Source organism: Leptosomus discolor, chromosome 2 (genome assembly GCF_034619465.1).
Source record: "Leptosomus discolor isolate bLepDis1 chromosome 2, bLepDis1.hap2, whole genome shotgun sequence".
Classification (NCBI taxonomy): Eukaryota; Metazoa; Chordata; class Aves; order Leptosomiformes; family Leptosomidae; genus Leptosomus; species Leptosomus discolor.
In genome coordinates this window covers 127,603,959-127,618,346 of record NC_141392.1, presented here as the reverse complement: position 1 = coordinate 127,618,346, position 14,388 = coordinate 127,603,959, and the positions used below count along the sequence as shown (strand labels likewise).

The window sequence follows — 14,388 nt, the reverse complement described above, 5'->3', positions numbered from 1 at the left end:
GCTCTGGACTCAAGGCGTTGGGGCGAGACAGGGTGCGGATCAGCAGGGGACCGGTGCTACCCGGGGGTGTGAAGGAGAAGAAAGGTGGAAAAGTCTTATAATGCCCGGGATTGCCCCCCAAAAAAAGCTCCCCGAGGGTAACGGCTCCGGCCCCAGAGCTGCCGTGAGGGAGGGTGGGGATGGGGGTCCCAGGGAACCGCGCTGCCTGTCCTGCCTCCCAGGGAGGGCTCCAGGCTTCCCGCTGCCTCGCCACCACGGAAATTCCGGGGATGCCCGGGTTTGCCCACCCAAAAAGGGTTGAAACGCCCCCCGTAACGCTCTCGGAGGGCGGCCCACCAAGTCGCGGCAGGCGTTTTCGGCAGCCTACGTGACTCCCGGCTTGTTTCCTCGGCCGCAGGGGCAGGCTGATGTGCGCAGCGATCGAAAAAGCTCCGTCTAAGCCCCTCTTAGCCTGATTTGTCCACTGGTGCGTGCTCGCCTTCGCCGTGGCATCCCTCGCTGCCCGGGGACCTGCCCTTCCCCGGGGCATCCCCACGGCCGGAGGAGGCAGAGGATGGGGGGGACGGGACGGGACCCCACTGCTGCCCACGGCCGGTGCCAGGAGCCCCCCGTCTTGCTCTCCCCGCGTCCCATGAGGCCTCCGGTGCGCACACGTCCCACAGCCTCGTGCGCTCGGGCTGCCGTGGGGCTGCCGTGGGGCTGCCGTGGGGCTGCTGTGGGGGTCCCTAGCCACTTGCACAGAGGTATCACAGCGGGAGGTGCAGGCGTACCCCCCACCCCACCAGGTTAAAACGCTCTCCAGCTCTCCAAGTTTCACATTTTTGAGGAGTGGTTTTGCAAAAATAAAATAAAATAAAATAAATTTAAATTAAAATAAAATAAAACCAGCAGCTCCCTTCTTCCTGCTTCAGAGAGGACAGGGGCAGCCTCGCCCCTGCTCCTGCATCCCTCCCGAGTCCTGGCAGAGGAGCATGGCCCCCGGCCCCCCCCGGGGGTCCCAGCCTGCTGCCTCCCCCTCCGCGGCCAGACCCCGGGACGGTTTCCTCCTGCCGTGACCAAGAAAGGTCCTTGGCCACGGGGCCAAGGGGGTTCCGGGGGGCACGGGTGGGGGTGGAGAGGGGCTACACGGAGCTGCGGCGTTTCATGAGCCCCTGGAAAGCTGCCAGGCTGTGGAGACCGGTGGAGACGGAGCTGATGGCCGACCGGCGGGCGTTGCAGAAGCATCTGTTGGAGGGGGTCTCCGGGCAGCGGCCGGGCGAGGAGTGGCTCTGCTCCACGCAGGTGTCCGAGGTGGAGAGGTCCCTGGGGATGATCATGGGGATGGAGTACTGCAGCTTCTCCCGGCTCTTGTACCACAGGCACGAGCACATGGATTGGAAGTGGAGCACCTCGGCGTAGACGTTCCGAAAGCCGCCCCCACTGCCCCCACTGGCCCCCACCGCCGCCGGCGGGGCCGAGGCAGCGTCGGCGGCGTGGATGCTGCTGGCTTGGCCGTTGCGGGTGAGCAGCGCCCGGTGCTCGGCATCCCGCTTCTCGTCCTCGGCGTTCATGGTCATGAAACGCAGCACCACCAAGTTGAGGAAAGCCCCGATGACCGTCAGCCCCGTCAGGATGTAGACGAAGCTGAAGGCCACGTACTGTGGCTTGTTCTGGAGGGCTTCGTCCTTCTGCAGGGCCACGTAGTCCCCAAAGCCGATGGTGGTGAGGGTGATGAAGCAGTAGTAGTAGGCGTGGAAGAAGCTCCAGTGCTCGTAGTAGGAGAAGGCAGCTGCCCCGATGCAGAGGGTGCTGATGCAGGAGAAGAACCCGATGGTGACCATGTTGGCCATGGAGACCTCCGCCCGCCTCATGCCAAGGCACTTCTTGATGCGGTGGAGAAGGTACTTGACGAAGGTGTTGATCCTCTCGCCCAAGCTCTGGAACATGACAAGGGTGAGGGGGATCCCCAGCAGGGCATAGACCATGCAGAAGACCTTCCCCCCGTCCGTGCTGGGGGCTGCATGGCCGTAACCTGGAGAGCAAAGCCACAAAGCGGGATCAGCCTGGTGGTCCGAGAGGAGTGCAAGGGGTGTAGGGCCTCCAACCCCTTCCCCAGCTCAGTCACCAGCATGCAGACCCCAACCCTGGCCGCTGCCATCCTCATCCCCGGGCACAAGGAGTGACCACAGATGCTCTGCAGGCTGGGGGGATAATGGGGTCTCTAACCGAAAATGAAAGGGAGCCGGAGAAGGGGGAAAGCCCTCGGCTCGTGGGGAGAGGAGCTGGGGGGCTGGTGGAAGGTGATGGACAAGGTGCTGCACCTCTGGGTTGGGCTGGGGGCAGCTTGGGGATGCTTGGATGGACCCTGGCTGGGGTGGGGGGACGTTCCCAAGCCTTGGGGTCTTGGAAATTGGAGATTGCTCTTCCCTGAAACACCCGTCCTGGAATGGCTCAGAGCAGCCGGGTGGAGAGGTGCAGGAGAGGGGGCAAATAGGGATTTTTGAGGACTCAAGAGATGAGGGTGGCTGGGTCTCTTCTGCCACCCCAGCCCCATGTCCCCATGTCCCCGTGCCCCACTGCTGTCCGTCTGGGGGCTGCCGCGGGAGCTGGGGGGGGCATCTGTGCCTGGCCCTGGGGGCCCATCTGGGCTTCGACTCATCTCCCACCTGCACACACCCACGCGGACAGAACTTACTCCCCCTCGGCACTGGCACATCGCTCATCCCTAAGGGGTCCCAGGCACCTGTGGGATGTGCAGGTGCCGAGCTGGGGTGCCCTGAGGAGCTGCTGCTGGGCACCAGCCGCTCCCCTTCCCATTGCCCGTCCCTTTCCTTTATCTTTTTTTCTCTTTGTTTTTTTCTCTTTCCCTTTCCCTTTCCCTTTCCCTTTCCCTTTCCCTTTCCCTTTCCCTTTCCCTGTCCCTGTCCCTGTCCCTACCCTTACCCTTACCCCTGCCCTTGCCCTTTCTTTTCTCCCTTCCTGTTCCCTCTTCCCCTCGCCAGCACCACACTCCGGGGCGAGGGCTACAGGGGGCTTCACTGCTGATGCCCAGAGCCAGCGGGCTGGGGCCCAGGAGCAGGCAGGGGCTGGGGCATGGGCTGCCCTCAGCTGATGGCCAGCAGGCAGGGGCAGCAGGCAGGAGCAACGGGCAGGAGCAGCAGGCAGGCAGGAACAGTGGGCAGGAGCAGTGGGCAGGAGCAAAGGGCAGGCAGGAGCAGCAGGCAGGAGCAGCAGGCAGGCAGGAGCAGTGCTGGGGGCTGGGGGCTGCATCGACGTCTCAGATCCTGGGGGGCTCAAAAATGCCTCCCTTGGACTCTGAGTGTGTTCGGGACAGGGCCGGGGGTGCTGGCACAAGCAGACGCACCGCAGCACCCACTTCTCCAAGGCCTGTCCTAGCAGTTAAACTGGACCCAGTGCCAATGCCACGGGACACCGCAGCTGCCCCGGGCCTGTGGGAACGGCAGAGGGGAGTTCACCCTGCCCTGGAGCTCTTTAATCCGCCTGGGGGGAGGCAGGCGGGATCCCTCACCGTCACCCTCGCTGGCAACATTGGGAGGCCAAGGATTAAGCTGGGCCGGAGCATGGCAAAACCAAGGATCATCAGATCTCCGTCCAAGCTCCTCTGAGGAGATGGTGTGACCTCTCCCAGCCGACAGTGCCATCGGCTCAGGCTGTGGCCGTGGGAATCTGAGAGTATCACCGGAGAGCATCGCCGGACAGAGAGCATCACTGGACAGAGAGCATCACTGGAGAGCATCACCAGAGAGCATCTCTGGACAGAGAGCATCACCAGAGAGCATCACCAGACAGAGAGCATCACCAGAGAGCATCACCGGACAGAGAGTGTCACCAGAGACCATCACTGGACAGAGAGCATCACTGGAGAGCACCACTGCTCCCACCAGTGCCGGCTGCCAGCCTGCCCCTTCCTTCGCTGATGGAGAAGGTCGCTGCTGCTTAGTGTCCTCCCCCTGCCTCCTCTCGCTGTCCCCTCCCCGGCGGCAGAGGGGACACCGAGGCAATGCCACGCCACCCGTCTGTCCCGCAGCACAGCCGGGCCGCGCACGTCAGCCCGGGGTCACAACCCGCTGCCCTCGGGGCAGGCAGCGAGCCCTCACCCTGCCCGTCTGCCTGCCCCTGCCAGCCGCCTCCGCCCCCCTCCCAACAGCCCGAATCCCCCCACTCCTCCCGCACCAGCCGCCCGAGGACGGGGCTTTGGGGCGCAGTGACCCCGGGCGCTGCGGGCAGCCTCGCTGAGCACCCTCCTGCCTGCCCCTGCCTGCCCCGCACCGCCGCAGCCTCCCGCGGTTATATTTAGCCCCTTTCCCCAGGGAAGGGAGTTTATGAGCTCTCGCAGCGCGTCCAAGCGTCGGTCAATCCGCCCCCCCCCCCCCGCCGGCTTTAGGAGCGCTGCCTGCTCTGCAGCACGTCTGAGGAGGGGGGCAGGTCGCCGGGACCCGGCCTGGCTGCAGGGGGGGGGGGGGGGGTCCGCACCCCGGCTCCTCTCCATCCCCCGCCTCCCTCCTGCAGCCCCCCGGCGCCTCCCCGCCGGCTGGGGGGTGCCCCGGAAGGGGGGCTGCCGAGGGAGAGCACGGTGGGGGCGCCGGGGGCTGCTGCTCGGGGTGCTGCGGGCGGGCAGGGAGCAGGGAGCGTGTCCCCAGGGAGAAAGCGTGACATGTCCCTGAGGAACGCGGCCGGCTCGTCTCCTTTTTAGGGCTGCGGAGGAGCAGGGGTGGATCTGGCGGCGGCTGCGGGGAGCAGGTGCAGGTCTGGGCTGGCCCCTGGCCCGGAGCAAATCCCAGGCTGCCGGAGCGATGGATGGAGGGATTAGCGGGGCAGCTGCTGGGGACGGGAGCGGGAGGGGGCGAGGGGGGGAGCTCCGCAGAGCGGAGGTGTGACACGGCTGGAGGGTGCAAAGGGATGGGAAGGCGGGAAGAGGGTCCCTGGAAGGTGGCACTGCGGGGCCGGAGGGGTAGGGGAGGGGGCTGAGCCCTCCGGGGAGGGGATGGAGGGAGCCAGGACAAGGGTGCAGGGAGCCAGGGCAGGGGGGTGCAGGGAGCCAGGACAAGGGTGTGGGGATCCAGGGCACAGGGGTGCAGGGAGCCAGGGCATTGGGGTGCAGGGAGCCAGGGCAGGGGATGGAGGGAGTCAGGATGAGGGTGCAGGGAGCCCAGGCAGGGCATGGGGAGTCCCAGGTGACAGCAGGGGCTGGGAGCTGGGCTGGGGTATGAGGCAGCCAGGAAAGCAGCTCCCTGCTGGGTGAAAACCGCTGCAGGAAAGCAGGCGCTGGCAGCGAGTAGAGGGCTGGTGGCCACCAGCCGTGGCCCACGCCAGGATGCCTCCACGTCCAAGCAGGAGCCCTGCATCCTCCTGCCAGAGCCATCAGGCTTCTCCCCCGCTGGGTCAGCTCCCGGGGTTCGTGCTGGATGCGGGGTGGGTTCCTCCTTGCACCGACCCTCACCCCTCCCCACAGTCTGGGTGCCTGCTGGGCGGATGGGTGGCGGGTGTCCTCCTCCCTTACCCTTGCAACAGCCTGGCCCCTGCAGAGGGATGCCAGAGCCCTTCACCGTGGTCTCTGACCTGCTGCAGCTTTCATCACCCATTGCCAGGCCGTGAGGCTCCAGGAGCAATGAGGGACAGTAGGGAAGGTTCAGGCATCCCGGCTGATGGGGGATCTACCAAAGCATTGGTCACTCTGGGGGTCTCCAATGCTTTGGAGCAGATGCAGTTTCCGTCCCAGCCTGGGATGAAGACAACTCTGGTCCTTCCAAGCCTGGGACAAACCCAACTCTGGTCCTGGCAAGCCTGGTTTCACACAACCATGAAACCCCTCAGCCCATGGGGTGCTGCCTCCCTTCCCACCCCGCTTCCCAGCAGGTTCAGCAGCAGCCACCAAGGTCAGTACATTCCCGTGCATTTTGGGGAGAAAGGAATGACCCAATGCTGGAGGATCCACAGTCAGGAGTGCCCCAGGGATGCCTCCATGGAGGAAAAGCCTCGTCCTCTGGAAATGTCACTGCCCCCATGGAGACCACCCTCCCCAAGCAGACCCCACACTTGCAGCTGGCTGGCACGACGGCGAACACGCAGCCACCCCGTGCTCCCGAAGCCCTTTAGCACCCAAAAGCAACCAAGGCCCAAAACACTCGGCCCTGAGCCCCCTGGGGTGCCTGCCTTCTCCTGGCCCTCACGGAGGAACTCTTGGGGGACCCCCAGAGATGGAGGCAGTGGGTGGGCACCCCCCTGGAGCGCAGCATGCCCCCGTCTTCTCAGGGCGGGCAAACAAGCAGGCGGAGAGCGGCTGGGAAAGGCAGCATGTGGCAGCGGCGGCGGCGCTGCCAGCCTGCCCTGAGCAAACACAGCCCTGGCACGAAGGGGCACGGCGCTGCGTCGGGGGGACACGCACCCTGTGACGCCTTCGTGTCCCCCACCCCAGGTTGAGGGCGGTGGGAAGGGGCTTGTCCTGCCCAGGGACACCTCTCGGGCAGGGCAGGGTGAGAGGCAGCCAGAGCAGAGGGACAGGACCTGGCAGCGGCTCCCCGGGGCTGGGCTGAACTTGGGTGATGCAGAGCTGGGGCGAGCCTGGGGACCCACAGCACACCAGCTGGGTGCTGGACCCAGAGCAGGGTCTGTCCTCGCTGCATCAGGACAGGTGAAGGGGCAGCTAGCTCGCCATCCTCTCTCCCTGCCATCCATCCATTCATCCATCCATCCATCCATCCATCCATCCATCCATCCATCCATGTCCATCCATTGATCAACACATCCTTCCATCCAGCCCCCCCCGCCCATCTCTCTCCCTGCCCACCCTCACCCCCCTCTTCATCCATCCCCCTCCATCACCCCCATCTCCCTGCTGCCACCCTCCACACACCACCACGGCGCTCAGCCTCCCTCCTGGCAGAGCCTGGCCCAGCAGTGCTGGGGGTGGGCTCATGCTGGGGGTGGGCTCACGCTGGGGAGGGGGTGCTGGGCCTGGCTAGGGGCTCGTGTCTCTGTGGGTTAGGAGGGACCCCTCAGGACACCACTGCCCCAGCGGGGTGGGGGGGATGGAGGTGGGGGCCAGACCCTGGGCTCCCCCTGCCCCCCCAAGATACACCCCTGGTACCCCCTCTGTCCCCTGCAGCGGCCACCCCCTGGTCTCCGTGTCCCCCCACATTTATCCTGTACACTTCGGGGGTGTCACCCCGTCCCTGCTCCCGGGGGGGGGGGGGGGGGGCTGCCCCACACCCCCTCTCCCTGCAGAGCAGGACGGGTCGGGGGGTGCAGCCGGTGCCTGTCCCCCCACAGCGATCGCTGCCCGCGGGCGGGGGCCGGACCCTGCCGTGGCGGGGGGGTCACGATGGTGTCATGGAAAATCCCGGCGCCGGCCAAGCGCCCTGTTTGCGCCGAAACTGGCAATTTTTCCCTCGGTCCTGGGGCTCCGCCAGGCCCCTTCCCGGCCCCCGCCGCTCCATCCCTCCCCTCCTCCTGCAAAGGGGGGGTGCAGGCGCCCCCCCCTTTCCATTTAGGGGCCCTGCAGCAGGAAAGGGGTACCCTCTGCGCTGGCGGGCAAGGAGGGATACCCCGGTAGTGACGGGCACGGCTGGATGCTGGCGGGCACCCCAAGCCGGGAGGCTGGTCCTGCTGTTTTGGGGAGGTGGGGACGACGACGACGACGACGACGACGAAACGCACCCCACGGGACAGCACAGACCTGCGGCTGGGGCCGTGCCCGCAGCGCCGGGGGGGGCTGAGCTGGAGAGCGGAGCTGCTTCGTGCACCCGCACTGGGCGAAGGGGCCTCCGGGGGGAATAAAAAGTCATTTGAGGCCTTTCGGGTGGATTTCTGCCGGCTCTGCCTGCACCGGGCAGGGACGGGCTGCCCTGCCCGCACCGCCTCACCCCGAGCTCGGGCATCATCTCCCGGGGTGGGGGGGTCACGGCCTGATCCGGTCACCCCGTCACCTCCCTGATGCGCTAAAGCTCCTGAGCCCTTGATGGCTCCGGCCGCAAAGCTCCTTACTCGGGGCCGCTGCCTTCCCCGCTGCTTTCCCCGGGCAAATCCCGCGGGGGCGGGGGGGTGCCCTCTGCTGCTCCTCGTTAGGAGAAAACGGGGTTATTCTCCCCCATTTTTTTTTTTTTTTTTGGCAGGGCCAAGGCTGACGGAGCAGGGGCTGCCCCATCGCTCGGCCCCGACCCTCCCCTGGGAACTGCAGGATGCGGCTCCTTCCCCCTCCCGGCGCTCTGCTGAATTCGGGCAGTGGCACGGTGCGGAGGGGTGTGCACAGCGCCCAGCACCCAGCACCAGCTCCCTGCCCCAGCACCCTGCACTAGCCCCCAGCACCGTGTGCCAGCACCTTGCACCAGCATCCAGCACCCAGCACCAGCACCGTGTGCAGTGCCCTGCGCTGTGCACCGTGCCGTGCACCAGCACCCAGCACTAAGTACCACCACCGTGCACCCGTGCCCAGCACCCAGCGCCGAGCACCAGCACCATGTGCAGTGCCGTGCACCGTGCACCATGCCATGAAGCAACACCCAGCACCGTGCATCAGCACCCAGCACCATGTCCAGTGCCCAGCACCATGCACCATGCCATGCACCGTGCATCAACACCATGCAGCATGCACCAACACCCAGCACCATGTCCAGCGCCCAGCACCACGTCCAGTGCCATACACCAACACCAGCCCCATGCACCAACACCCAGCACCCTGTCCAGTGCCATGCACCATGCACTATGCCATGCACCAACACCATGCACCGCGCACCAGTGCCTGGCACCACTTGCAGCACCAGTGGGGCCCTTCCGCGCCACGGCTGCTCTCCCGCACCCCTCTCTGGGGGCAGACAGGCCGGACCTCTTGTCCCCCCCCTGCACGCTCCACTCCCGCTCCCTCAATCAACCCTCCGGGCCGTGATTTATCCGCGGTGGCAGCGCCGCTATAAATCCTGCGCCGCAGCCGCTCCAGCCCCAGCGCTGCCTGATAAATATTTAAGCTGGCTCATAAATCCCACGCCGGCAGAGCGGGGCTCTCCCGCCACTCCAGCCTCTCGGCACTGGAGCCGGCAGCACTCAGTCGGAGCAACCAGCCCTGGGCCTCGGTAACGGGGGAAAAACTCAACCCCAAACCCAAAGAAACTGGGTGTTTTTCCGCCTGATGCTGGCGATGAAACCCCCGCTCGCCCCAGAGCATCCCAGCCCCGCACCGGGTGCTGATGCCCCGCTCTGAGCCGGGCTTTGCGGCCGGGTTTAATGAGGCCTCAGTTGGAAGAGGCCAGGCGGGGGGCAGGGAGGGAGCGGGCATTAATTGCTGCTGTCGCTCCGGGAGGGAGCGGAGATGGGATTTACAGCGGGGGGGTGGGGGGTGGGGAGGGATGGTCATGGAGGGGCAGCGCTCCTGCCCCCGGTCCGGAGGGTCCCTGGGCTGAATCCTGCGGGAGAGCGGACATGCGGTCTACCTCCCCACCCCGCCACACCGCGGGTTTGCTGGGGCCTCCCCGGCAGCAGGCTCTGCCTCCTTGGCTGCAACTATCCGCCCTAAAACGTGCATTGCTGCTGGGAAGGGCTCGGGGATGGCGGCGGCCTCGGTGTGTCCGGGCCATCTCCCCATTCACCCTCGTTGTGTTCATTCCCCGCTAGGAAGCTCAGTGGCAGAGGTGCATATGCCCTTATTAGGTTTCAGAGTGAGCACCCCAACCAGCAATCCCAGCGCACCACAGCCAAAGGTGGCAGAGGGTGGCCTGATGCCTAACTGGAGAGGGAAGGAGAGTGGTCCTGACTCCCCAGCGCTGCTCTCTGCCAGCTTCTGTGGCTCAGCAGCATGGCTGGGGCCCTCAGACGAACCCCCCCAGCCACAGAGGAGCTGCCAGGCTGGACGGGGCCACTCTCCTGGGGAAGACCCTGCACAGCCCCAGGGGCTGGAAGGGCTGAGATGCTGCCTGTCTCTCTCCGCTGCCTGGGCACCACCTCCCGTGGGGGTCTGGGCTGAGGGGAGAGGAAACCCAGCCCTGGAGCAGAGTGGTACATTTTTTCCCTTGGGCACGTTAACTCTGAAACTTATCAAAGGCATGTTCGTAGGTGCCAACACTAATTTCCACTGCTATCCTTTTTAGCAGGCATGGCTATTGCAGGGTGGGAACAGAAATGTCCCGAGGGGCCAGAGGGAGCAGATGCCCAATCCCTGTCCCTCCCCTGTCCCCCAGCCAGCCCCAAAACTGCTGCAACCTCCTTACCCCAGCTGTGGCATCTCCCGTGCCTTCCTCGAGACGTTTCCCTGTGCTGCGTCCCCCAAGGCCAGAGAATTGGGGGTTCTTCCCCTCCCACTGGTGCTGGTGCTGGTGCCGGTGCCGGCAGGGTTGTGCTGGTACCGCTGGTACCGGAGGTGGCCAGGGGTGCACGTGCCGGGGTGTCCCCAGGTCTCTCCTCCTTTCTCTATTCTCAGTCCCAGCCCACAGGTGTGAGCGGGGAAGATGCTACGGAGGTGATGGATTGGGGACAGGGACTTCCTGTCCCCCCCACTGGGGAAGGCAGCCCGGGGACGGAGACAGGGGGGACAGGGTGACTGATGGGGAGGCCACATGCAGAAGAGGGTCGGTGGGGACCTGGTCTCACCCCAGGGTCTCCTGGCCCGGGCAAGGTCCCTGCTCCCTTGATAAACAAGCGGGCAGGGAGGAGGGCTGTGACAGATGGTGACACCGCGGTGGCATTCGTCACCTGCCCCGGCCCACATGGCCGCTCGCCTCTCCACACACAGCGAGGTGGTGGGGCGGGGGGGGAAGGATGTGTTTTTTGGGAGCAATCCAGCAAGAGCCATCACAGCCGGCCCTGGAGCATGGAGGCTGCTGGTGCGGGGCCAGGAACAGAAAAAACCAACCCCAAAACCTGAAATGTCGGAAAAACTTCCCGAACGGGACCTGTCGCCCTCCTGGCTTTTTCGCCTTCCCCCTTTCAAGCCGCCCACGGCGCGGGGATCTCGGACGGCACAGGAGCCCGACGGCCTCCCCGGCCCGGCGGGGAGCCCGTCGCTTCTCGGTGCCCGGCTGCAACAGGAGCTTGGGGTGGTGATTTCCTGGAAGCGCGCCTTTCTTCCCCCCACTGGAAAATCCCATTTAATGGCAATAATGGAATTTTTTTTCCCCCCCTGGGGTTTGTGATGATTTTGCTGTCTTTGCTGGGGCACGCCGGCCCCGTTCGGCAGCGCCGGTGCTCCATTGCAACAGGCCAGCTAAAACGCCTGCCTTCAAACCGTCAGATTTTGATAAAAACAACGGCCTGACGTGTTTATGTCCGTGCCCCTTCCCCCAACGCACCCTTGGACATCACGGAGAGGCTGAAGCTGCCGGGAGAGAAGGGCTTGATGCCTGCAGAGCCGTAAAGCCCGGTTTGGGGACATTCCCTCTGCATTTCCGCTGCAGCTGGACACACATTTTTCGGGGCCAAGTGTCACCACCCCAAGCCCAGAGCGGCCCCTGAGCTCCCATATCCACCCCCAAAATGAGGTTGTAAGGTTTTAACCCCCAGCTGCAGCTGGCAGGATGCTTCGCCGGGGTGTAACGCCTGTGTCGGGGCTCAGCCACGCTCAACCACCCCTCCTGCGTCCCCCCGGGGCTCCAGGCAGCTGCAGGGGGGGCTGACTGCCCTGGGGGGATGCAGGGCAGGGACCCCCATGCCTGCCCGCAGCCCAGCGTTGAGCCACGGCCTCTCGGGACGGTGCCCACCGGGCTGGCTTTGTCTCCGTCCTCCGCCGCTGCCGCATCCTTTGTGTGGGCTGGCGAGACGCCGCTCGCTCCCCCTCGCCTCCCGCTCGCTCCTCTCCCCAGCCCCCCGCGCACCCCCGTGCCCGCTCCTCCTCCCTCTCACGTCAAACATAAGCTGCTTGTCTTCACTTTCAAAGCTTTTCCCAGCTGCTCCCGCCAGCCGGGAGAGGCCAGACCCTGCCTCCGCTCAGCCCTTGCCTTCTCCAGCACCTGCATCTCATCCCCAAAACCAAGAGCCACCCCAAGATCCGTGTCTCATCCCCAAAACCAACAGCCACCCCAACACCTGCCTCTTGTCCCCAAAACCAACAGTCACCCTGACACCCACGTTTTGTCCCCAAAATCCAACAGCCACCCCAACACCTGCATCTCATCCCCAAAACCAACAGCCACCCCGACATCTGCGTCTTGTCCCCAAAATCCAACAGCCACCCCAGCACCTGCATCCCAGACCTGGTGTCCCACCGCTCCTGTGTCTCCCCAGGGCCGTGGCACCAGTGGGATGCTGGCCAGGGCCACGCGCCACCCCAGCCCAGCCACCGGCTGTCCCCTGGCTGTCACCGTGCGGTGAGGACGGGGTACTTTGGGGACCAGGGGACGGCGGGTCACCCCAGGTGCTCTGTCGAGGGGACCCAAAGGACAGACGGGTTGATGATGCAAGTGGGTGAATGTACAGAGCAGAGGTCTGGAACCCAGTGGGGGGACGCAGCAGACACCTCCCCCCACCCCTCCCCCAGGTCCTGTGGCCCCTATCCCAAAGTGGGGGAGCACCCCGGGCATCCTGGGTGGGGTCGGGTGAGGGCAGGGAGACTACCGTGACACCCCCTTTGTACGGCCAGAGCATCCGCGCAGGCAGGGACATGTCCCCATCTGTCCCCCCACGCCGGGCGGGGGGTGCCACCAGGTCCTCACTCGGGAAGAGCGAGGGAACCCTGTCCCCAGGGGACCTTCCTCCTCCGGGGAAGGGGTCACCTGTCCCACAGCCCCACTGTGACCCCCCCGAGCACCCGCTGCCCCCCAGCTCTGCCAGACTCTGCACCCCTCCGGGAACCTCCCTGCAGGGCTGGAAATGGGGTCCCAGCTCAGCGCCCCCCCCCTCCCCCCCCCGACACCCCCAGCTGCGGAGGGGGTGGGAGTGGGGGTGAGGAGCCCCGGGTCCGTGCAGGGGTCCCCAAGGCTGGGGGACGTGGTGGCGGGGAGCCCGGAGGCTGCGGGGATGGGAGCAGGGGGTACCTCGGGAGCAGAGAGACCGGAGCCCCCGGGGATGGGCAGGTCGCCGCTCCCCTAGGACGGGGAGCCGGGCCAGGAGGGATCCCCGATGCCGCGGGGATGGGCGCGACAGGGAGGGTCCGGTGAGGGGCTCCGGGGTTGGGGAGCGGGGCTGGCGAGTCGCCCCGATACCGCGGGGATGGGCGGAGGTGCGGGCTGGGGTGTCCCGCAGCAGCAGAGCCCCGGGCGGGTCGGGTAGCCCTGACGCTACGAGGATGGGCGATGCCGGCAGGATCCGGGTTGGGATTTTCCCGGTGGCGGAGGAGCCGTTCGGGTGCGTCGCCCCGATACCGCGGGGGACGGGCGGGGGGTCGGGCGGGGATTTCCCGGTGGCGGAGGCGGGTAAAGCTGCCGCTGCGGGGACGGGCGTTTTGGGGAGGGCGCCGGCCGAGCCCTCTCAGGGGCAGCGGAGGCTTGAAGGGTGGGTCGCCCCGGCACCTCAGGGACGGGCGGGGATCCAGGGTGGCGGAGGAGCCGCGCGGACGGGTCGCCCCGGTACCGCGGGGACGGGCGCGGGGTTTCCCGCTAGCGGAGGAGCCGCGCAGGCGGGTGGCCCCGATACCACGGGGATGGGCGCGTCGGGGAAGATTTACACGGGGGAGGGGGGGGGTGCATTCGTGTCACCGGGGCCGGGAGTCGGGGGAGGGTCTCCGGGGGAAGCCGAGCGATACCTATGGTGGTGATGACGGTGATGGCGAAGTAAAAGGAACCGGCGAATTTCCACTGGACGCCGGCCTTGTGCGGCTTGAGCTTGAGGACGACCCACTCGAGTTCGCGGTAGCTCTCGGCGCTGAGGTTGTACTTGCTCTTCAGCTCCTGGCTCTTCGCCTCCAGCCGCCGCCGTTCCGCCGTCTCCTCCTCCGACTCCAGCGCGTCGAAGACGGCGGCGCCCACCAGCAGGTAGGTGAAGGTGCACATGATGAGCGCCAGCGTCCGCACGTTCTGCCGCTTCATCGTGCGGCGGCGGCGGCGGCGGGCGGCGGCGGGGCCGTCTGGGGCATGGCGGCGGCTCGGAGCGGCGGCGGCGGCTCGGAGCGGCGGCGGCGGCGGCTCGGAGCGGAGCGGAGCGGAGGGCCCGGCCCGGCCCGGCTCGGCGCGGCTCGGCGCGGCGGAGGAGCGGGGCGGGCGGAGGGGGGGGGGGGCGGTGGAGGGGGCGGTGGAGGGGGCGGAGCTGTCCTTCAGCACCACCGCCCCGCCGCCGCCGCCGCCACCGCCCGCACCGGGACCCGCACCGGGACCCGCACCCGCATCCACACCAGGACCCGCACCCGCGCTGGGACCGGGACCGGGACCCGCACCGGGACTCGCACCCACACCCGCATCCACACCAGGACCCGCACCCACACCAGGGCCTGGACCTGCACCCACACCAGGACCCGCACCTACACCCACACTGGGA

At 66.6% G+C, this 14,388-nt stretch overlaps 1 protein-coding gene across 1 annotated transcript; it reads right to left on the bottom strand.

The window, feature by feature from the left end:
- Positions 1-1,121: 1,121 nt before the first annotated feature.
- On the bottom strand, positions 1,122-13,943 carry KCNK3 (potassium two pore domain channel subfamily K member 3). Its single transcript, XM_086461766.1, has 2 exons — positions 13,661-13,943; positions 1,122-2,011 (listed from the first exon to the last, which is right to left on the bottom strand). Exons 1-2 carry the CDS (start codon positions 13,941-13,943, stop codon positions 1,122-1,124), a joined length of 1,173 nt encoding a protein of 390 aa, XP_086317892.1.
- Positions 13,944-14,388: the final 445 nt, after the last annotated feature.

Bases quoted from the DNA above. Each gene is read 5' to 3' on its own strand.
- KCNK3 (XM_086461766.1), bottom strand. From the start codon at position 13,943: ATGAAGCGGCAGAACGTGCGGACGCTGGCGCTCATCATGTGCACCTTC. The intron at 2,012-13,660 runs GTATCGCTCGGC...TTTGCTCTCCAG, and splicing joins CACCGTCATCACCACCATAG to GTTACGGCCATGCAGCCCCC.